Source organism: Octopus bimaculoides, chromosome 4, assembly GCF_046866305.1.
Source record: "Octopus bimaculoides isolate indiv1 chromosome 4, ASM4686630v1, whole genome shotgun sequence".
In the NCBI taxonomy this organism is placed as follows: domain Eukaryota; kingdom Metazoa; phylum Mollusca; class Cephalopoda; order Octopoda; family Octopodidae; genus Octopus; species Octopus bimaculoides.
The window spans coordinates 99,643,754-99,667,692 of record NC_142931.1 but is presented as its reverse complement, the minus strand read 5'-3'; the positions used below and the strand labels follow the sequence as shown (position 1 = coordinate 99,667,692).

General features: G+C 36.0%; 1 protein-coding gene and 1 pseudogene across 2 annotated transcripts in view; both read right to left on the bottom strand.

Annotated features, from left to right (window-relative positions):
* The window catches only part of LOC149136179 (E3 ubiquitin-protein ligase HECW2-like), a 47,346-nt gene that overhangs the window by 12,590 nt on the left and 10,817 nt on the right, over positions 1-23,939 (bottom strand). Inside the window, exons 2-3 of one of the 2 annotated variants that reach the window (XM_089351111.1) lie at positions 5,075-5,612; positions 4,558-4,932 (exon numbers count right to left, since the gene is read on the bottom strand). In XM_089351111.1, the coding sequence (XP_089207237.1) occupies positions 4,904-4,932; positions 5,075-5,357 (312 nt within the window). In that variant the 5' untranslated portion in view covers positions 5,358-5,612 and the 3' untranslated portion in view covers positions 4,558-4,903. Of the gene's footprint in view, positions 1-4,557; positions 4,933-5,074; positions 5,613-23,939 lie in introns of those variants that run through there. The other variant, XM_089351112.1, reaches the window with a different exon arrangement.
* LOC149136180 (uncharacterized) lies at positions 17,061-21,942 on the bottom strand (annotated as a pseudogene).

Sequence of the window (23,939 nt, the reverse complement as noted above, 5' to 3'; positions counted from 1 at the left end):
AACTTCCTTGGCGGGGTTTAAAAAAAAAAATAACACAGCCATATGATTTTAAAAAAAGAAAAAAACTTTAAAAACAGGAATCATCTGAAGCAGTTATATAATACATCAATGACAACAGCAAGCTTGTTTCACAGCGGCAGTGGAGGAAGCAAAGCCTGAGATTTTTGAGTTAATTCAAATAGTCAAGGCTTGTCATGTCATCCTCTGCAGACCTCCATCAAGCAGCTCATTTTAAGATTGATATGAGAGTAAAATTACTAATAGAGAAACGAAAATAAACTTTGGAAACAGCAACGCCACCATAGTGGAAATGATGTGTTTTCAAGGGAGACAATCAAAGAATGTAACATTGTAATACTTCAAGTAAATATAACATAAAAATTCACATATCACCACCAAAATTTCATCATCTGTTCCTTGTGTCATTACCAACTTTTCCTCTAAGTTTCATCAAATACCGTATACAACTTTTTGAGTTATTTTACACACAGATGGACAAACGGACAAACCAATGCTGATGAAAACATAACTTCCTTCGTCGGCAGAGGTAATAATCCTTTCTACTGTAGGCACAAAGCCTAAAATTTGGGGGTAAGGAGATAGACGATAAGATCAACCCCAGTGCATAACTGGTATTTATTTCATCAACCTTGAAAGGATGAAAGGCAAAATTGACTTTGGTAGAATTTGAACTCAGAACATAAGGATGGATGAAATGCCGCTAAGCATTTTGCCCAGCAAGCAAACGATTCTGCCAGCTTGCTGTTTTTATAATAAGAGTAATAATCCTTTCTACTATAGGCACAAGCCTGGATTTTGTGGGGAGGGGAACAGTTGGTCACATCGACCCCAGTACTGAACTGGTACTTAATTTATCAACCTTGAAAAGATGAAAGGCAAAGTCAACCTAGGCAGAATTTTGAACTCAAAACGTAAAATAGACAAAATACCCAGTGTGTAAACGATTCTACCAGCTCACCACATAATAAATAATAATGGTTTCAAATTTCGGTACAAGGCCTGCAATTTTGGGAAAGGAGGTAAGTTGATTACATTGACTCCAGTGCTCAACTGGTACTTATTTTACTGATCCCAAAAGAATGAAAGGCAAAGTCAACCCTAACAGAATTTGAACGCAGAATGTAAGGACAGATGAAATACCACTAAGCATGTTGCAACTCTTGGGATAAAAAAATTAAATTTCAAATTTTTTCCACATACTGAATATTTTCAAATTGAATATTTTAGAATACAAACAAATCAAAAACAAGAAGGGATAATTTGTTTTGTGTATACTTCCTTTCTTTCTGTTAAATAACAATCAGAAGAAATATATAGCCCTAATATTAATGTAATGAATGGGAAGAAAGCAAATTTTCATTAACATATGCTGCTAGTATTTGTATTTTGAACTGCTTAATAATAATAGCAACCAACACTAAAAGGAAATAGTCTTGCTATATGCTTGCATGTGTGAATGAATTTCTTATGAAACCTCAATGAATAAAGATGGGTTGCACACCTAATTTTTAAATAACAAATTTTAAAAATCTACATAAATGTAAAGTTCTTTTGCTTAGTAACCAGTGATAAAAAAAAAAAAGTGTTGTTACTAGCTTTAATAATTTCTGAGATATCAGATTGACTATTACATTGAGGCATTCATTCAAGCCAACAAATCTCACAATAGGGACATGTAACTTTTGTGCGGTTGTATTATCAGAATTATTATTATAAAAATTGCCAACTATCTGTAAAATTGTTTATGGAATCAATCTTTATAAATATACAGTAAAACAGTGTAAAGAAGTTAACAGACTAGAGTTTTGATCCCTGCCTTCATTCACACTATATAGCACCCAGTAAACATTAAAATTTGCTGAATTGTAGCTATGAGATAAAGCACAATTAACTCTGAACAATGTCAATAAATAGACTTTGACAGAGTAATCTGAATGGTAAAGGATAAATCTATTACCTCACAGCTTCAACATTTTAACAATGTGATTGCTTATTCTTAGAATGACATTGCAGAGCAGATGTGAAAGGCAAGATCTAGCTGGTTTGAACATACAACCAGCAAGTAAAATATCTGGACCTGATACTACCAGTTTAAACCTACCACAAATAGAATATTTGGACCTGATATAGACAGTTTAAAAGCTAAATAGCTCAGTAAATAAATTCATAAAAGTAACTAGTTAGTGGATACATTGATATAATATATAAAGAAGGTGTACTTAAATATATAACACACGAAATAAGTACAATTGTTACATATCAGAGGTGGAATACAAGAGTAGAACATCAAAGGTGTGGAACAATATATAATGTATCCATAATGGGCTACAACAATATTGCACTACTAAGTTATATATGTCTAATGAGACTGTACAATGATAGGGTAGTACAATCATCATTATCATTGTTTAACACCTGGTTTCCATGCTGGCATGGATTGGATGGTTTGACTGAGGATTGGTAAGCCAGGAGGCTTCACTAGGCTTCAATCTGATCTGGCAAGGTTTCTACAGCTGGATACCCTTCCTAATGTCAATCACTCCGAGAGTGTAGTGGATGCATTTACATGCTACTGGCATGGGGGCCAGTCAGGTGCCAACAACTATGCTCCAATGGTGCTCTTTAAATGCGACCAACACAGAACCAGTCAGGCAACACTGGCAATGACATGAAATAAATGATAGCTGAGGTTCAAAATGAATTTAACTTGTTACTTCAACTATTTTAGCAACTTCTCTGCTAGCAGTTATCAGTTATTTACTATCACCAACTCAAATGATTTTATGCATAAGAAAACATCTACCACACACATCTTATGAAGAGGATGCAGAAGAGAAAAAAAAAATAAATAAGAACAGCTGTTGAAACACAATGCCAGTAGTAAAACAAAGATATTAAAGGAGTGAAAAGGCTGAAATAAAACAGGAGTAAGCTCAGGGATAAGGCACATCAGTAGAAAATGTCTGATGATATAGTCAGCTCACTTCACTAAACTTACTGATTTCTAAAAGAAAGCCATGAACATTGCACAAGATCATCCTACTGCCAATTCTATACAGGTGTTAACCTAGTTTTTCAATTAGAAATCTATCAACTGATTGATTGAACATACACAATATGAATCTTCCCCAACCCTACTCCCTCTCACTGACTTTGTACTTTAGTCAGAAATATCACATCATGACTGATTACATCCCGCCCTTTGCCTAATAGAAAAATATTCTAAGTTCACTGAGAGCAAATAACCATTTATATGAGATTAATTAACAAATCAACAAGGTTCACTTCTGTCTGAGAGGTAAACATAAAAAAGATTGAAAATAATTTTTAAAATTTGTTTAGACAAAATGATAAGAGAAGCAGGGTCAATGATTATGACCTTTACAAATCTCTCAAATTGATGATATCAATGTTCACTTTACTCTTGGTATGTATTGGTAAGAAAAACAATGAGAGTAATTGGAGAGGCTTACGCGGGTTTACTAAAGGAGGAAGGAGCCCACCCTCCTTCAAAATGCTTAGTACAAAGGCATGAATGTCTGGGAAGAAAATCAAGAATATACAATTAAAAGAAAAAGAAGATCACAAGTTAACATGAAATAAAAGTAAAAACAAAACTGTAAAATTCAAAAATAAAATATTTTGCTGTTTTAGAAACATTTGCATCAACCACTTTTGTCATAATCATAACCATCATGATAGTCATTTTTACATCCAATTTTTTCCATGCTGGTAGGAGTTGGATGAAAGTTTCTTCAGGAACTATTCTAATTCTAAGGCTCTTCCTCTATTTGTTTTTCAAGGAAACTATTTTTTTTTCCTACTGGTCTCAGTATGAAAGTGGTAAAACTGCCAAGCTACAGGAATATTATTTACAAGGGATGTAAATACTGTTTTTATTCACATGATGTCAATGTGAAGATACACAAAAATATTCTCATTACATAATTAATTTCTATACATTTTCCATCTACCAAATTTCACTAACAAAGCATCGGCCAACCTGAGGCTACAGAAGAGGATGCTTGCCAAAACTGATATGCAGTGGGAAGGAATCTGAAACTACATGGCTGCAAAGTGAATGCCTTCAGCACAGCTGTGTCTGAGCTTATCACAATTTAAATATTGCTCCTGCTTTTGAGTAATCAACTGAAATGAACCAAGGAGTGTTGTGCCTTGCTCTTGAGCAAAAACAAAAAAGTTGTGCTAAGTTTGAACTTGTGATCATAATCATAATAAATCTTAAACTACAAAATATTAAATCAAATAAAATTATATGGGTCAGTTAGTCAGTATTTATTTTTCTTCATGTGAGTTAAATACAACTAAATGCTTATATATATATATGGGGTCCGAAATGATGCAAAAAACAAAAGACAGAGATCGGTGAAGTAACAACAAACTAGGTGCATAAGCTTGATGGCCACGAAAAATGGAGGAAGTCTTTAGCATTTTGGGCCTATGCTCTTCTATAGAAAGAGATGAAGAGAAGAAACAGGTGGAGAGAGGAAAAAATGGAGAGAGAAAAAAACCATGTCTGGATTAACACTTGCACAAAAATATATAATTTATTCTGCTGAAACATTTTTATAACATTCCTTTTGGTGGTGGTGGAGGGATTATTTCACCCCAATTTTCCTATCCTGACTTTTGTGTAGGCATTATTTTTGAAAAGCTAACTTCATTATTTCCACATTACTGTCTCTTCAGTGCTATTCCAACTGCCTTTCCAGGTGAAGTAACTAATTGTATATTCTCTGAACTAGGGCTCAGAATTCCCTCTTCACTTAAGTTGCTACTGCAGACATCAGCTTACAACTGTATCAGACTCACCAGGTTTGGTAGGTATACAAAAGTGATCAGCCAACTATTTACCAGTAATTTACAGTGTAAGAGTAGCAGAGTTATGTGCTGTATCCAAGAGTAAAAAATACTAATTAGAAATAATAATTTGAAAGACAAATATTAAATGAGCTCAGTTAAAAATAAAGGAATGGAGCAATACAATAAGTGAAACTGAGAAAAACAAATTTGTAATACAGAAGTTATTTACCTGCAGGAAATAATGCAATCCAATCATTTGCTGTGACATCCTCCTTGATGTCCCATTCCACTATAACTTGACTGTCAGAACCCAAGGTAAATTCCTCTTTATCCAATGTAAGACTTGATCGAGTCTCAGGACTCCAAAGAGCAAGGTTAGAATCACTGTTGGATCTTTCATGAAGAGTCAGTTTGCCAACGCTTGGAATTCCACAACTTCGGCTTGTTGGCAGAGATAAGTCATCAACAAAATTAAACTCTGAACTTGTATGAAAGGGAACAGCCTTGGCCATTGTTTAAGAAACAATGTGAGGTTAAGAGGAACATCCATGTGTTGTGGTTTCCATATCGGGTGGCCTCACTATGTGTTCCATCAAGACCAAAATGTTTGTCTTATAAAATATACATAAGAGAAAAAAAAATGAATTAATAAAAAAGTAGAGTATGCTTATTGTCAGGAAGGAACCAACAGATTAGAACCCCCCATATTGATCTCCAGGGTTAAAAATGCTTCCAATGAAAAAGTGTTCATGCCATAATATTTGTTTCTGAAAAACAAAATAAAGAAAAGTTACAATTATATATACGTATGTACATTACAATTATATACATACAAACAAGTGTGTGTCTGTGTTTGTGTACTATATCAATGGAAATTAAACTACAGGGGAGTGTAAAATAAAGAATTATCCAGAAAAGATAACCATTAGAAATTTTGTGACAGAGAGGACGAGAGGTGATTGAAAGTAAGAGATGTGTACGTGTGAGATTAGAGCAAGAAACTTCGTAGTGATTAAAAAACAGTGAAATGTTTAAAACAATTGTTTGCATCTGTCTTCATCTCCAAGCAGTAACGTCTGGGTTTGAAGTGTTAAAATACTCAACAAAATAAATTAAAGGGGACAAGTTTGATCAGATGAATATGCCACCAAGAACAATTTCTTTAACAGTTATTGTTTTCTTTTGTCGTCGTCATCATGCTCATTTTCACATCCACATTTCCATACTTGTGTTTAAAGGATGAGTCTTCTCCAGTACCAAATTTCAGCACCCTGAGATCAGCTTTCACTACTTTTTCCCATGTCTCTCTCTTCCACAGGTTCCTTTCACTTTAGTTGCTTGGCATTTCTTTACCCAACAGTCATCATTCATACATATCAGATCTTTAAATCATTTCAGTCTCCTCTCTTGCATACCACTGTTATTTCTCCTACACCCAATTTGTCGCAGTTCATTTTTGCACACCCACCGCTTTCTACCTATGCTTATTTACATGACAGTTATATGCAATTTAACTAAAGGTTGTATCATATGTACAGGATATTTTTTTTGTTTATGGGAAAAATGGAAAAATAATAATAAATATTTATTTTATGAGTGCTGTGAATCAAGTTCATAAAATTGTGCATAAAGTATATTAAGTGAATATATAAAGTACATTAAGTAATCATCGTATTCCAATTTCTTTCACTTCTCAATGAGTAGCAGATGAGTGACTAATTTTTTCATATAGACACAACACAGGCTATGCTTTCAGGTTTTTAGGATAAAGTTTTCAGAAATAACCCAATAGGTCTACCATTAATTCTGTGAAATATTCACGGGTCCCACTAGGATGTAATAAATATAAAACATAATCAAATTCACAAACTAATTATTAAAGAAACAATACTGTAAATGGATCAACAGAAAATTTTTGCTAAAAAAGTTCATTTATTAACATGTTAAGCCAGTAACTGTAAAGAGTAAAACTAATAACAACAGTGAAGGAGATAATTCATTGTATTCAAGTATTAGTATATTATCTAATAATGGACATGGGTATATAGAAAAGCAACGTAATGTAATGGTATAATTCATCTTATCTTGATAATAACTTTAATGCAGCTACAAAAATCAATACAGTAATACATTTTTTTCTTTCTTTCAAGCCTCCCACGTATGTTTACCTAAAGCAGCTGTATAAAATACTAGAGCTTTGAACTAGTTTGCTTAATGAACAAGTAAGACTTTGTAATAATATAAATTCCCATCAGTAAAAACTGAGAGATGCTGAGAGGAAGTGGTGGGGGAGAGATAGTGATTAATGAGTTAAACTTGTCCTTTCTCTCTATGGAGGAAGTACATAATATCAGCAAATCTGTAAAGTTTTCCAGTTTGGATTCTGTTAAGTTCAGCCTATAAAGTTTTATCATGTAGATTTATGTAATAATGGCTACCAAGTATAATAAACAGTTGATCTCTTTTTTTTTTTTTTTCTGCATGTGAAGTTATTGTGTATATAAAAACAAAGTATTTGGTATGGCTGTGTGATAAGCTTGCTTCCCAACTGCATGGTTCTGGGTTCAGTCCCACTGCATAACATCTTGGGAAAGTGTCTTCTACTTATAGCTCTGTGCTGCTCAAAGCCTTGTGAGTGGATTTGGTAAGCAGAAGCTGAAAGAAGCATGTTGTATGTGTGTGTTTGTTTTTGTCCCCTACCAACATTTGACAACTGGTAGATGGTGTGCTTATGTTCTTTTAACTTAGCAATTAGGCAAGAGACCAATAGAATAAGACCAGGTTTACAAAAAAAAAAAAAAAAAAAGTACTGAGGTTGATTCATTCACTAAAGATTCTTCAAAGTGGTGCCCCAGCATGGCAGCAGTCTTAATGACTGAAACAGGTAAAAGATCTGTTTGCAGTGTTCATTAAAATCTATAGATATATTCTGCAGTACAGTATAACATATATATCTAGTCTGGCTGTTAACAACTCCCATCCATCATACTTGCATCATGTAAATGACTTTACATCAGTAATAATTTGTTTTTCATTAAAAAATTTACTTTTTGTAGATTTGATGTAAGCAACTCCAATGAGTCTTGAGAAGATGAAATGGGTTGATTGCTATTTCACTTGTACTTAAAGATTTTGTCACCCATTCACATTATATTTTCACTGCAGGACTAAATGTATGTTTATTAAACATACTCTTTATGATTTCCTACACACTTTTATCTTAGACAATGCCATGTAGGTGCTTTTATTAGTGTGTGTGCGGTACTCTGTCTTATTTTGTCTGATGTCAATTTGTCAAACGTCTTTTCGTCTAATGTCTTTTTGTCTGATAATTTCTTTGTCCAACATTTTGTCCAATTTTTAATAAACTCTGTAGAAAAGGTGAAATATCTCTAATGATATATTCACAGAACTATAATGAGCCTCATTATTGGATTGTTATTATCATTCTTTTACCTTTTTTCTCTTAAGTATGGTGCTGTGTATACAGAGTGCTGCAAATTTGGTGTACATATTTTTAATTTACCCATCCCGAAATGACAAAGTTCATAGTATTGACCAAAAACAAAAGAAAAGTGGTTGATGAAAGTAATTACATCTAAGATTTTCATTCAGGCAAGACAAAACTAGGAAAAGAATACTGAAGATGTGAGAAAAGAAGGCTGTGGTTCAGTGTTAATTCACACAGTAATGGAAAACAATGTGCCAGCACCTTCAACCCGCTGATGTAGATTGGTTAAATGCTAGAAAGGCAGATGCAGAAATAAAGCATAAAGCAGTGGAAAACATAGCAGCAAGTTCACGTAGCATAATAGTGGCCAAGATTACACAGCTAACAGAAAATACTTGCTCTCAACTTCCTCATTTGCCTGTACTTTCAAGGACTATTCAAAGGTGCTGACAAAAAACGTTCTGGATTTCCCGCTAATCCAAGGGTTAGAACTGGCTTTGAAATACCTGAAGAATATTGTAAACTTGATAATTGCGAACAATTTCTGAAATATGATTCGCATATCAAGGACCAACAGCAGATGCTAGTATATGCATCAGAAAGTGCATTTCAGGATATAGCATCATATCGTCATTGGACATGTGATGGAACATTCAAAATTGTGCCAGAACAGTGGTTTCAACTGTTTTTCATGTACAAGTTAAAAGTAGCAGTTTTCCACAGGTTTTTGCAATACAGTCAAATAAAAGAAAGCAGATATACAAGTTATTTTTTGAGTAGTTGAAAATTATGCAACCTAATGCATATCCACTTGATCTCATGGCAGATTTCGAAGTTGCAGTTCATAAGGCATTTAATTCATCATTCCCTAATTCATCTATTGTGGCATGTTTGTTTCATTTGAGCCAATCAGTATTTCGAAAAATTAGAGATTTAAGCCTAAAGAAAAATACAGTAAAGACTCTGAATTCTGTCTTAAAATTTGATGTTTTTCAGCATTAGCTTTCCTAGTCATTGAAGATGTTGAAGAGGCCTATGAAAAATTAATAGACGATGAAGAAATACCTGCTGAATTCATCACTTACTTCGACTTACATAGGCATTGTGAGAGGACGTGGTGCTAAATGAAGGAAAGAACCACCTACATTCCTGATAATTGCATGGAATGTTAATCAGTGTAATCTTCAAGATCTTCCCAGAACAAATAATGCGGCGGAGGGGTTTCATTCTGTTCTACCTGCCAAATGCGGGTGGAACACATTTGAATATTTGGAAATTAATCAAAACTCTGAAGGAAGAGGAAGCATTCATTCAAGGTAAAATGACTCAAATTCTTCGAGCAGATCTGCCAAATTCATGTACACGATATCAAAGAATAACTGAACGCCTCAAAAGATTGGTCACTGAATATGGGTCAACAAGAAAAATTGATTGTTTGAAGAGTGTGGCACATAATTTGCATCAATTTTAAGTGATCATAATAAATCATTAGTTATATCTTATTACATTTTAAAATGACTTCTTTTTAAATACATTTTTCCACAGTATTTTACTTGAATCCTATCAATAAAATTCTCAATGATTATTTGATTTTGATGTTCACCTTGTTTTCTAAAAAGTTTATTTAAAATTGAACAAAAAGTCGTTGGACCAAAAGACGTGGACAAAGTGACATCGGATTAAAAATTGGGTCATGGTGCACATGTGTGTGTGTAATGTACACCAAAAATAATAAGTACTTAATAAATGACCTAGAGTATTTTCATAAATTAGAAAGTTCAATCTGTTGTTATCTTAAGTTTTCAAGAGGTAAACAGAAATATGCAGTGAGCAAAAATATTTCTAGTCTGATATGGGCAAATATAATAGGATAGGAATGTTGTAGTCTCACAATATGACTAAGGGCACAGCAATACCATAATACTACTACATATACTGAGAAATATTTGTTATATACATTCGCACGTGTGTGTGTGTGTGTATAGGAAAAAGAAAACCAAGGAAGACCAACAAAAGTGGTGAAAGCTGATCACAGGATACTTAACTTCATGAAAGAGATGACAAAAGAACATAGCAATAGGACACTGTGATGGAGAGGACACAATGTAAGTATGGAAAAGCAGCTGTAAAAATGAAGATGGGAGATGATTGATGTTTACATACAAATATGTTTAGGGATACAAGACAGTCATGATACAATGAAATCTTCATATAGTTATTTATATTTTACATTCAAGGTGTCATGCATATCATTCACATACAGATATTTTATACAATGACATGCATTTCAACACAATTTTCCATAAACATAGTAGTAGTAGGAGGAGGAGGAAGAGGAGGATCCAAACAATAACATGTCTGAAAAATATAACCAAACCAATCATTGAATAAAGATTATATTCATTGTGTTTAAAATTATAGACCACAGCAGGTCAAATGTTCTGCATTTGATGACAGCTCATAGACAAAAAGTATCTTTCCATTTTTAAAGAAAATTAGTTTGTGTTGAGTACAGAAAATGTTTGTGGTAAAATGTTGTCAGTGGCACAAGCCCGACTCATTTCAACACCTTGGCAAAATGACTGATTATATTCACAGCATGGGTTACCTATCTTAAATTTTTAATGGTTCTTAATATATTATATATTCAATAACAGTTTGTTCAGGACTAACAGTCCTAGGACAAGTTCTTCTACTTCATCATGCTATTAATAGACACACATACACTATAAGTCTAGTTTATATTCAGATTTTTTTTTTATTTTCACCTCTGAATATGGAGAACAATATAATATATTTTTTAATTAGTTCAGTAAAGTTTCTGAATAATCTAACTTATTCCAATCAGTTCTTGGAAAGTATTAGCTTTCATTATAATGATACAACCTTCAGTTAGCTATTGACTTGAACATTTAAAACTGGTATTTCACCAAATTCTATTCCCATCATCACCCTGCCCATCAAGTTTTTAGACCAGACTGGCTATTTTAATGGTTTCATGAGTTTCAACACTAAGCACAAGTGTGTATGTGTGTGTGTGTCAATATATATATCATCATCATAATTGTTTAACCTTTGCTTTCCATGCTAGCATGGGTTGAATGATTTGACTGAGGACTGGTGAACCGGATGGCTACACCAGGCTCCAATCTGATCTGGCAGAGTTTCTCCAGCTGGATGCCCTTCCTAACGCCAACCACTCCGAGAGTGTCGTGGGTGCTTTTACATGCCACCAGCAACGGCCACGCTCAAAATGGTGTATTTTACGTGCCACCTACACAGGAGCCAGTCTAGCGGCACTGGCAATGGCCTCGCTCGAATGATTTTCTAACGTGCCACTGGCACAAATGCCAGTAAGGCGACGCTGGTAATGATCACGCTCAGATGGCGCTATTTACGGGTGACTAGCACAGAAACCAGACAGCTTCTCTGGCAATGATCACGCTTGGGCAGTGCTGTTAGAGCTCCACTGGCACAGGTGCCAGTCATCGAATATGGATCGATTACGATTTCAATTTCACTTGCCCCAACAGGTCTTCGGAAACAGAGTTTAGTGTCCAATGAAGGAGAAGTTGGGCATGGGTGCCAGTCATTGAAATTGGTTCGATTTTGATTTCAAATTCACTTGCCTCAACAGGTCTTCGCAAGCAGAGTTTAGTGTCCAATGAAGTCATCATCATCATCATCATCATCGTTTAACGTCCGCTTTCCATGCTAGCATGGGTTGGACGATTTGACTGAGGACTGGTGAAACCGGATGGCAACACCAGGCTCCAGTCTGATTTGGCAGAGTTTCTACAGCTGGATGCCCTTCCTAACGCCAACCACTCAGAGAGTGTAGTGGGTGCTTTTACGTGTCACCCGCACGAAAACGGCCACGCTCGAAATGGTGTCTTTTATGTGCCACCCGCACAAGCCAGTCCAGGGGCACTGGCAACGATCTCGCTCGAAAATCCTACAGGAGCCAGTCAGGCGGTACTGGCAACGGCCACGCTCAAAATGGTGCATCTCATGTGCCACCCGCACAAGAACCAGTCCAGGGGCACTGGCAACGATCTTACTTGGCTTGCCGGGTCTTCTCACGCACAGCCCATTTCCAAAGGTCTCGGTCCGTAGTCATCGCCTCGGTGAGGCCCAATGTACGAAGGTCTTGCCTCACCACCTCAGCCCAGGTCTTCCTGGGCCTACCTCTTCCACGGGTTCCCTCAACTGTTAGGGTGTGGCACTTTTTCACGCAGCTATCCTCCTCCATTCTCACCACATGTCCATACCAGCGCAATCGTCTCTCTTGCACGCCACAACTGATGCTTCTAATGTTCAGCTTTTCTCTCAAGATACTTACACTCTGACGGGTATTCACATTGACATTACACATCCAACGGAGCATACTGGCTTCATTCCTTGCGAGCTTACGTATGTCCTCAGCAGTTACAGCCCATGTTTCACTGCCATGTAGCATGGTTGTTCGTACGCATGCGTCATACAGTCTGCCTTTTACTCTGAGTGAGAGTCCCTTTGTCGCCAGCAGGGGTAAGAGCTCTCTAAACTTTGCCCAGGCTATTCTTATTCTAGCAGCTACACTTTCAGCGCACCCACCCCCACTACTAACTTGGTCGCCCAGATAGCAGAAGCTATCGACTACCTCTAGTTTTTCACCCTGGAATGAGATAGAATGAAGTAAAGATACAAATAAATGAGCTGGCTACACTTCTGGCAGAGGCCACAGATTATGCTCTCACTTGGTTGCCAGGTCTTCTCATGTACTGCATATTTCCAAAGGTCCCGGTCACTAGTCATTGCCTCGGTGAGGCCTAAAGTTCGAAGGTCGTGCTGCACCACCTCATCCCAGGTCTTCCTGGGTCTACCTCTTCCACAGGTTCCCTCAACCGCTAGGGTGTGGTACTTTTTCACACAGCTATTCTCATCCATTCTTGCCACATGTCCATACCAGCGCAATTGTCTCTCTTGCACACCACAACTGATGCTTCTTAGGTCTAACTTTTCTCTCAAGGTACTTACACTCTGTCGAGTATGCACACTCACATTACACATCCATCGGAACATACTGGCTTCGTTTCTTGCAAGCTTACGCATGTCCTCAGCAGTCACGGCCCATGTTTCACTGCCATGTAGCCTGGTGGTTCGTACACATGCGTCATACAGTCTGCCTTTTACTCTGAGTGAGAGGTCCTTTGTCACCAGCAGAGGTAAGAGCTCTCTGAACTTTGCCCACGCTATTCTTATTCTAGCAGCTACACTTTCAGCGCACCTTTTCCCACTACAAACTTGGTCACTTAGGTAGCGGAAGCTATCAACTACTTCTAGTTTTTCTCCCTGGAGTGTGGCAAAGGTTGTTTTCTGCACATTTTCAGTGTTTATTGCTCCTGAGCTTCTGTCACATACAAAAACCATCTTGCTAGTTAGCCTTCCTTTGATATTGTTGCACCTCTTATGTGTCCATAGCTTACACTGGGTACATCTTATGGAGTTTCTACCTACGCCTATCTACAGATCGAGTATATACATACATATATATATATATACACACACACACACATCTATATATATATATATATATATATATATATATATATATATATATATGTATGTATATCAGTACTTTACAAGCTATTATGTATCAAATTAAACACATAGGATACATATGCCATCAGGTTCAAAGGCACCCTGCATGTAAGTCTCTTTACATTAAAAACTTTTTTGTTGAAGAAGAAGCATCATGCTCAGATATCTACAAAATGAATAACTTTTAAATACTAATATGTATAGCAACTCTAAAAAATTAAATTCCTGGGTAAAGTCGTTAATAGTGATATAAAGATGGGTAGGTGGTTTTTATGCAGCAAAACTTGGTTGGCTACTGATTCTTGTATGTACATATTGGTCATGTCGGGTTGTTCTTCAGAGCTACTGGTAACACAAGTAAGCCTGCTAGGTAAGTAGGGTGGTTTTGGGACACCCTACAAGATAAAAAATAAAAAGGAGTGAGTGAATTCAGGAGAGTCAATAACCAACCATTCAATTATATATGTATAGAAATTTCTGGTTATGTACTTAGACTCTAAGTTGTGGCAAAGGCAATTATCTTAGGAAATGGAGAGAAAAGCCTGAGAAATATTGTTTTTTGAGTTTGTGGCGAACATTTAAACTGAGTTTGTTATCACCATTTCCTAAAAGTGTGGCTGGTTATACACAAGGCTTCAACACAGAAAACAAATAATCTGTGTGGGTAGTCAACAGCTATGGCTATTAAATCCTCATATATTGAAACTGATGGGAGAATCCATCATTAATATAGTGATGGATTTTAACTTTTTTAATTTATGTCCCAATAGGTGATTTTTAGTTTTTAGATTGGAGCCTGGTGTTGCCATCCGGTTTCACCAGTCCTCAGTCAAATCGTCCAACCCATGCTAGCATGGAAAGCGGACGTTAAACGATGCTGATGATGATGATGATTCCAATTGTTGATTACAGCCTTCCAATGAGCTAATCACTGGTTTGCTGAATTTCTGCTGGTGAAAGTGACAAGGAATTGTATGTGTAATGTGGGCAGACTAAATACCACAGTATTTTCATTTAAAAGCATTGTACGTTTTGCCTCTCTCTTCTCAGTGAAATATATCAGTGAATGATACACACAGGGTGTATGGAATATAACATCACACCTGTTCTTACAAACATTAAAAAAAGAGAAGTATGGAAATACAGTTATGAGAATTTATTGAAGAAAGAGAATCTAGGAGAGAAAGGTTTTCCAGCACAGACTCAGTAGAAGTTTCAGCCATTCAAATTGATATAACTGCTGTCATCTTTCTATTGAGACAACTGCAGAGCAATTAGGAATAAATCACTCTACTTTGCATTTGTCAATCTAGAAGCCTTTGACAGAATCTCATGCTATGTGATCTGGTGGTCACTGAGGGCTAGATGAATGTTTTGTGAGGGCAATACAAACTCTATGCACATGTACGGCTGTTGATGCTGCAATCTTTTGCATAGTTTTCATCTGCTAAATTTCAACCACCAAATGGTGAGTAGGGTGGTTCAGAAGACAGTGCCCAAGGAGCTACACAGCAGGATTTAACCAGGAAACACAAGATTGTGAAAGAAACATCTTTACAACACAGCTATGCTTAGAATCTTTTTCTGTAATGTTAAAAAGACACCTGCATGATTATGAAAGGTGACCAATCAAAGAAGACTATATTATCTTAAAAGGATATTAAACTGTCTTAGTTTAACCTTAATACAAAAACTTCAAGTCGAATAATGAGGGGAGAAAAAAAGGTGCAACTCACTAAACTCTGAATTTTCCTCTTTACAGACTAATCCTTCGATCATAAATCACTAAATACACATAGCCGTTTTAACTAACTAACACACATTCTCTTAAATAGTAAATAAGATCATATTTTCAGTCTGTCAGTAGTTACCTCATTATCATTACAAAATAAACTCACAGTTTACTTTATAAATATTGGTGGATTACATGACAGAAAACTTGCAGCTTGTATGCATCTTCAAAGCAATTTTTGTTTGTAGAGTGTAGTTCATTGAAGTTACTCTTTTAGAGTCACTGACTCTGGTATGTGTAATGGAGCATACATGAAAAGTAAAACTACAAGTGAATGAAACTGAGACATTCTTTCTATATTATACTACATATAGATAAGTAGTGGCTTAATTAATAAAATGTTATGAAATTAAAACAAGGTTTCTCTTAAATGGAGAACAAAAAATTAAGAGGGTAAACAGTGACTAAAATGGAATGTTCTTTTACACAGCGAAAAAAAAATACCTTAATGAACTGACAGGATGGTATATGGACCACTGATAAAACAAATGGTAATTTTCAGCAATTTAAAAAAAATTAAAAAAATAAAATAAAATTAACAGCTGATTAGGAACAAAAACTGATGCTTTAAATTCCTTTTTTATATTTTTAGATAAAATAGTGCCTCTGATCATTGTAAGCCCACCCACCAGATTCATGAAGTACATGAATATCTGTAGGTCAGTGTATAAAACAGATGGAGAGGGGAATACCAAAGGGTTACAATCTCAGGAGGAAATAGTAGAATGAGTATTTAGTGTGTTGCTGCTTAACCTCAACTCAGTTATGACTAAGCATGCTACCTGTGATCATCCTGAATTTTCATATTTCTTTCTGCCTGTGCATATACTCTTTTACTTGTTTCAGTCATTTGACTGCGGCCATGCTGGAGCACTGCCTTTAGTCAAGCAAAATCGACCCCAGGACTTATTCTTTGGATGCCTAGTACTTATTCTATCGGTCTCTTTTGCCGAACCGCTAAGTTACGGGGACCTAAACACACCACCATCGGTTGTCCAGCGATGTTGGGGGGACAAACACAGACACACAAACATATACACACCTATACATATATACGACAGGCTTCTTTTCAGTTTCTGTCTACCAAATCCACTCACAAGGCTTTGGTCGGCTCGAGGCTATAGTAGAAGACACTTACCCAAGATGCCACGCAGTGATATATACATATATATATATATATATATATATATATATATATATATATATACTAGCAGAAGCAGCTGGTGTTACCTGGAAATGAAATTGTTCCTTATATATTGGAAGAAAAAAAGCAAAATATGTTGCATAGAAATTTGTAATTCTAAATTCAATTTATTCTTCAAAAACCAATTTAGTAGTAGTAGTAGTAGTAATAACAACAAAACAAAAAATTTGATAATATGCACAGTGTTATTCTGAAAGAAGTTTAGGTTTATGTTCATTCAAAAATGCAGCCAAGTCTGTGATGTCATAATTTGTCTCTCTTGCTATATCTCTTGAAGTTAAATTACTAATTTGGTGGTTTGTTTTTGGCAGTCCAGAGTCAGACTCTTGCAAATTTTTGCTTTGCACAGCCAAAACTTGATCTGCAATTTCAATCATTGCTTGGTTAATAATTGTTTCAGAGAACTGAATATTGATATCTGGATTTGCCTGCTGAACTGCATATTTAAGACCTCAGCCATGTCTTCATGATGTTTCATCCAAAGCTGTAGTGGACTGCCAAGTTGACACATGTTCAGTATAATTGCGAGCATGTGATTGTCAGTGGGTACTTGCTATTGATGAAGTCCCAAAAGGCAGAAATACACATCTAGCAATACCATTACCACTGCTGGATTATTTTCTTTTGCTACTGATATATTTGTGTCTTTAAAAACACTACAACCATAGGAGATATTATCTCTGCAGGACGAATACCACAGTCAGCTAGGCTTTCTGTATTGTATCTACATTTAGTATGATAAAAAGATTGCTATTTTACACTAATACTGCTTCTGTTGCACATAGCAAATTATTATCCATTCAATAGAGAATGTTCACATCATTTCTTTCCAGGCTTCATAAATCTCTGCATTCAAGGCCCATCTGACTATTATACAGCATTACAGTTCACACACTAGCATCATACAATCTGCCCTTCACTCTGGGGTAGGAAACTCTTTATTGCAAGCAAATATAGAAGATTTTTTAACTTTTAGAACACCCACTTCCAGTGCTAATTAGATCATCAAAATCACAGAAGCTATTAATGATTTCCAAGGAGCCTTATGAACATCTGAAATAATTTATTTCTCATGCGCTCTTAATGTTTATATTACCTGTGCATTTACTGTATACAAAGTGTAAGAAATTTCAGAACAATTCATACATTTGTAATACATATATTACATAATATATACATGCCCCACACATACATGAACATAAATCCTCATCATTATTGTAGGAGTGGCTGTGTGATAAGTAGCTTGCTTACCAACCACATGGTTCCAGGTTCAGTCCCATTGTGTGGCACCTTGGGCAAGTGTCTTCTACTATAGCCTCGGGCCAATCAAAGCCTAGAGAGTGGATTTGTGTGTCTTTGTTTGTCACTCCAACATCACTTGACAACCGATTCTGTTGTGTTTATGTCCCCGTAACTTAGCGGTTTGGCAAAAGAGACCGACAGAATAAGTACTAGGCTTACAAAGAATAAGTCCTGGGGCTGATTTGCTCGACTAAAGGTGGTGCTCCAGCATGGCCACAGTCAAATGACAGAAACAAGTAAAAGAGTAAAAGAGTAATGCTTCAGTCAATACAAGGTCCCAATGCTCATCATTTTCTAAAAAAACCTTGTTGAAGCATGCTTCCCAATAGGTTTCACACACATGACCATTTACCCTCCTTGAATCTTAGAATGGTTTGAGACCAGATACTTCATGCAAAAGGAGCTGTAAGTAGTAGCATTCTGCCTGGTTTGTGGGGACACTGTAAACTCTTGCAAGAGCATCAGCCCATTTCCTCTTGTGCCATTTATTGTTTCTCCAGGAGTAATACTTGGGTAATTGTGGGTAAAGGAGTTTCTTGCATCTTCATCTACATGACACAACTTAAAAAAGGCAGTAAGGGTAGTTTCTTTCAGAGAAAGTACTTGTTGCAAGGCTGTTTGTTTTGTTAAGATAACCCTGTGGCCATTCTCTAGATGGACACTCAAATGATGGCTGGGTGCCTCACATGAATGGGAAAATTGAAGATGTGCCAAAAGGCCTATTTGGTACTGATGTATCTTCCTCTGTCATACTGTGCATACTCATCATTTTTATTTATCTGATAACTGCCATTCTGTATAAGAGTGTATGTTGCAGCATCTAAACCTTTGTTTACATATTTGCAAACATACTTAACAGAGTTGCAGAATTCAACATCAACTATAGCTACCTGTACTTGTCTTTGCTTCACTGTAGAATACTGATCATCGAAATCTACCCTGACTCTTCTTGTAGAGACTGAGAACATTGTTCTCGGAAACTTTTTCGAAAATTGAAATGAGGATTAAATGAAAAAATGAGTTACGTGATGATCTTTACAAGAGTGATTGAAATAAATGGCAATTGTGGAACACCCTATGCATACACACACAAAGTATCAAACATCAGATGAAATGGACATGTGTGTGTGTGTGTGAAAGAGAAAGAGAGAGAGTGGATGTATATAATGCATATAAACAGTTGGACTACAGCTATAGATTGGAGTAATTTCTGCTGTGGAATATGCGATGTTTAGCTTCAACAGAATCCAATGGAAATCAGTGGTGTTGATGGTAATGGGCAACCAGTAGTTGTGGAAATTAATGTAAGTTATTTCATCAAAAATATGATTGAGGTGAGTGGCGCCCTGAGCATTGGGTATTTGGTGGTATAGAAAGAGTTTCAAAGAAATGTTTCTTAGTTCAAGTGCCTAACAACATTGGAAGCTTAAATGATGGGGAGTATTCTCACGAAGTGATTGTACATGTAGAAAATTTTGTCAGTCCTGCAAACAAGGACATTCACACACAAAACGTTGAAAGTATGTGGAGGCATGTTAAATGGAAATTACAACGTCAATTTGGAACATCAGATAAATTGTTTGTGTCCTATTTAGATGAATTCATATGGCATAATTCAATGGAGAAGAGCAAGGCATTTGTTCACTTTTTGATTGCTATATCCAGTGTTTACTAGTTATCTCGCCCTTAATTTCTATTTACTTTTTTTTTTACATCCCTAGACTGAATAATTACCATATTTATGTATGCAAATATCATCATCATCATCATCATCATCGTTTAACGTCCGCTTTCCATGCTAGCATGGGTTGGACGATTTGACTGAGGACTGGTGAAACCAGATGGCAACACCGGGCTCCAATCTAATTTGGCAGAGTTTCTACAGCTGGATGCCCTTCCTAACGCCAACCACTCAGAGAGTGTAGTGGGTGCTTTTACGTGTCACCCGCACGAAAACGGCCACGCTCGAAATGGTGTCTTTTGTGTGCCACCCGCACAAGCCAGTCCAGGGGCACTGGCAACGATCTCACTCGAAAATCCTACGGGAGCCAGTCAGGCGGTGCTGGCAACGGCCACGCTCAAAATGGTGCATTTCATGTGCCACCCGCACAAGAGCCAGTCCAGGGGCACTGGCAACGATCTTACTTGGCTTGCCGGGTCTTCTCACGCACAGCACATTTCCAAAGGTCTCGGTCAGTGGTCATCGCCTCAGTGAGGCCCAATGTACGAAGGTCTTGCCTCACCACCTCAGCCCAGGTCTTCCTGGGCCTACCTCTTCCACGGGTTCCCTCAACTGTTAGGGTGTGGCACTTTTTCACGCAGCTATCCTCATCCATTCTCACCACATGTCCATACCAGCGCAATCGTCTCTCTTGCACACCACAACTGATGCTTCTAATGTTCAGCTTTTCTCTCAAGATACTTACACTCTGACGGGTATTCACATTGACATTACACATCCAACGGAGCATACTGGCTTCATTCCTTGCGAGCTTACGTATGTCCTCAGCAGTTACAGCCCATGTTTCACTGCCATGTAGCATGGCTGTTCGTACGCATGCGTCATACAGTCTGCCTTTTACTCTGAGTGAGAGTCTCTTTGTCGCCAGCAGGGGTAAGAGCTCTCTAAACTTTGCCCAGGCTATTCTTATTCTAGCAGCTACACTTTCAGCGCACCCACCCCCACTACTAACTTGGTCGCCCAGATAGCGGAAGCTATCGACTACCTCTAGTTTTTCACCCTGGAATGAGATAGAAGTTGTTTCCTGTTTGTTTACAGTCTTTATTGCACCTGAACATCTGCCACAAACAAAAACTAACTTCCTAGTTAACCTGCCTTTGATGTTGCTGCACCTCTTATGTGTCCATAGCTTGCACCGGGTACATCTTATAGAGTTACTACCTACTCCTTTTCTACATACTGAGCAGGGCTATCTACCTGAAGGGGTTTGTGTTTTATCTACCTTCCTACTTATTAGGATTTTGGTTTTAGCTAGGTTGACTCTAAGGCCCTTCAATTCTAGACCTTGCTTCCACACCTGAAACTTCTCCTCTAGTTCTGATAGTGACTCCGCAATTAGGGCAAGGTCATCAGCATAGAGGAGCTCCCAGGGGCAACCTGTCTTGAACTCCTCTGTGATTGCCTGGAGGACTATAATAAATAAGAGGGGGCTGAGGACGGAACCTTGGTGGACCCCTACCTCTAATATATGCATATAATATATAACTGCATCAGTTATTGCACACATATACATGTAGTTGTTCATGCATCCACATGTACATATGTATAAACAAGCACACATTTCCATTAATTACATATTCACTTAGTAAAATTCTATTGTAATTTACATTGACTTCAAAAATATTTTCTGTGATGAACTCAATGCCAAAATTAATCCATGAACAAGCTTTTGGGTTATTTATTGTTACTTTTTGTGTAAAAATATGTATGTCTTTATATACTTACCTACGTTTCAGTTTATGTACAATAAAAATAATATGCTTGTATGTGTGTATGTATGCCTGCCTGTATAGATGTATAAATGCTGAATTAGTTTTTGTTTAAATTATCAATGTAAAGATACTAGTTTATATAATATTCACATTCCTTTTCCCCAAGTAAAATTGTATTTTATATATGTGTGCGTGTGTCTATATATTTTTGTGTTTGTGATTGTACACATGTCATTTTCGGTGTATGCATCATTAAGATTGCTTATAACCACATTTCTGCTTGTCTAAGCATGTGTGCGTGTGTATGTGTGTGTGTGTATATATATGTGTGTGTGTGTGTACATACATATGTAAATATGTATATCCATAAACCCCATTTATATCCATTTGAATTTGAACAGGTGTAAGTGCATACATGTGTCTGTGCATATATATATATATATATATATATATATATATATATATATATGTATATATATATATATATATATATATGTATATATATATATATATATATATATATATATATATATATATATATATATGTATATATATATATATATATATATATATATATATATGTATATATATATATATATATATATATGTATATATATATATATATATATATATATATATATATATATATATATGTATATATATATATATATATATATATATATATATATATATATATATATGCTTTTGTATGTACACGTGTATGTGTGTGCGTGCAGATGTATGTACATATCTAACTCTTTCTCTCCTTTCTTTACTACTTGATTTGCTATTTATCCCTTCCCCCAACAATCTATTCTACTTCTGATTACTAACTATGTATAAATACTTCAACCAATTCTTTGATGGACATGCTGAATTTAAAAATACAATGTATATTGGAGGGAGATGAAAATCATTCCAGCAGAGATGGGAGGATGCAGAAAGAGAATCACAAGCATGGGCTTCTACACAGTTTCCTTCAACAAAACTCATTCACAAGGTATTGGTCAGCTTGAGTCTATTGTACAAAAAAATATGCTTAAAGTGCTGTGCAGTGAGACTGAACCTAAAATCAAAAGCATTTTAGCTGTAAACATTAATTGTTTAATATACCTTGGACTACTGCCAAAGAACAGATTCAATTCATCTGACAGGTTACTACATATAAGACTTAGTGGCAGTCAACAAGAGGCTTTGGTGGAAGACACTTGAGTAAAGTGCCATGGAGCGGGATTGAACCTTGAATCAAGCTTCTTAATCATAATTAGAGAGCTAATGAAGCATTATACCATTAGGCACAACAATACAGCGAATGTTAAAGTCTTCTCTACTGCAAACTTCAAACAATGCAGCAATACATTGATTTATTTCATATCTGCTGGCATTCTTTAATATAAAGTGCCATTTGATAATATGCCAGATGATTGGCCAACATAGCTTCAATTTTGCAATATATGTACACACACACACATATATATATTAAAAAAAGTCTCTTGGTTTGCTAAAAATCTCTGCCCACTTCCTATTTATTATTGTGATAATCATTAACCTTATTTTAGATGCAGAAGTTTATTAGATCAATCCAATAGAATGATTTGACAATCAACACCGCTAGAATTTGCTTAAATAACAAATTTATACATCAATGCTATTTTATTAATACTACAGTTATATTTTTATTGGTATCTTGCAGATTGCAGGAGACTGAAAGTTTAAATTTCCTACAAGAGCGATTTTCAATAATTCTAATTGTGCATTAAACCAATGAGATTTTTAAAAATTTTTATACAATATTAAGAATAAAAGCTTTCTAGTTTCAAGTGTTCCAATTTTGATACCAAAGAACACTTACATGTAAGCAAATAATCACAATATTTTAATTTCTGAAGAATAAAATATAAAAAACCTCACAACAACTTTTTATATAGTTTGATCTATTCATGGCTATATTTGTAACAAGAATCCACTGTTTTAATTCATTTTCAAATTAATTACAAGTTTAGAATAGAGTTTAATAAAATAGCTATAGTATTTTGTAAAACTTGTGGAAGGGCTGAATGTGTTTCGTATTTTACAGACAAGAAAGTAAATTTTGACTACAGTATAGCTGTAAAAACAGCAGGAAGATTGGATATTTTACTCTTATAAGATGGGAAAAGTTGCCAGCAGATGGCTATAGGACTTGAACTTGTACCCCTTAGACACCAGCTCAATACTCTAGCATTAAGCTAAGCAGCCTGCTGACAGTGGGCTGTTTAGCTTAATGGTAGAGTATTCATCTGATATCTGAGGGGTACGGGCTCAAGTCC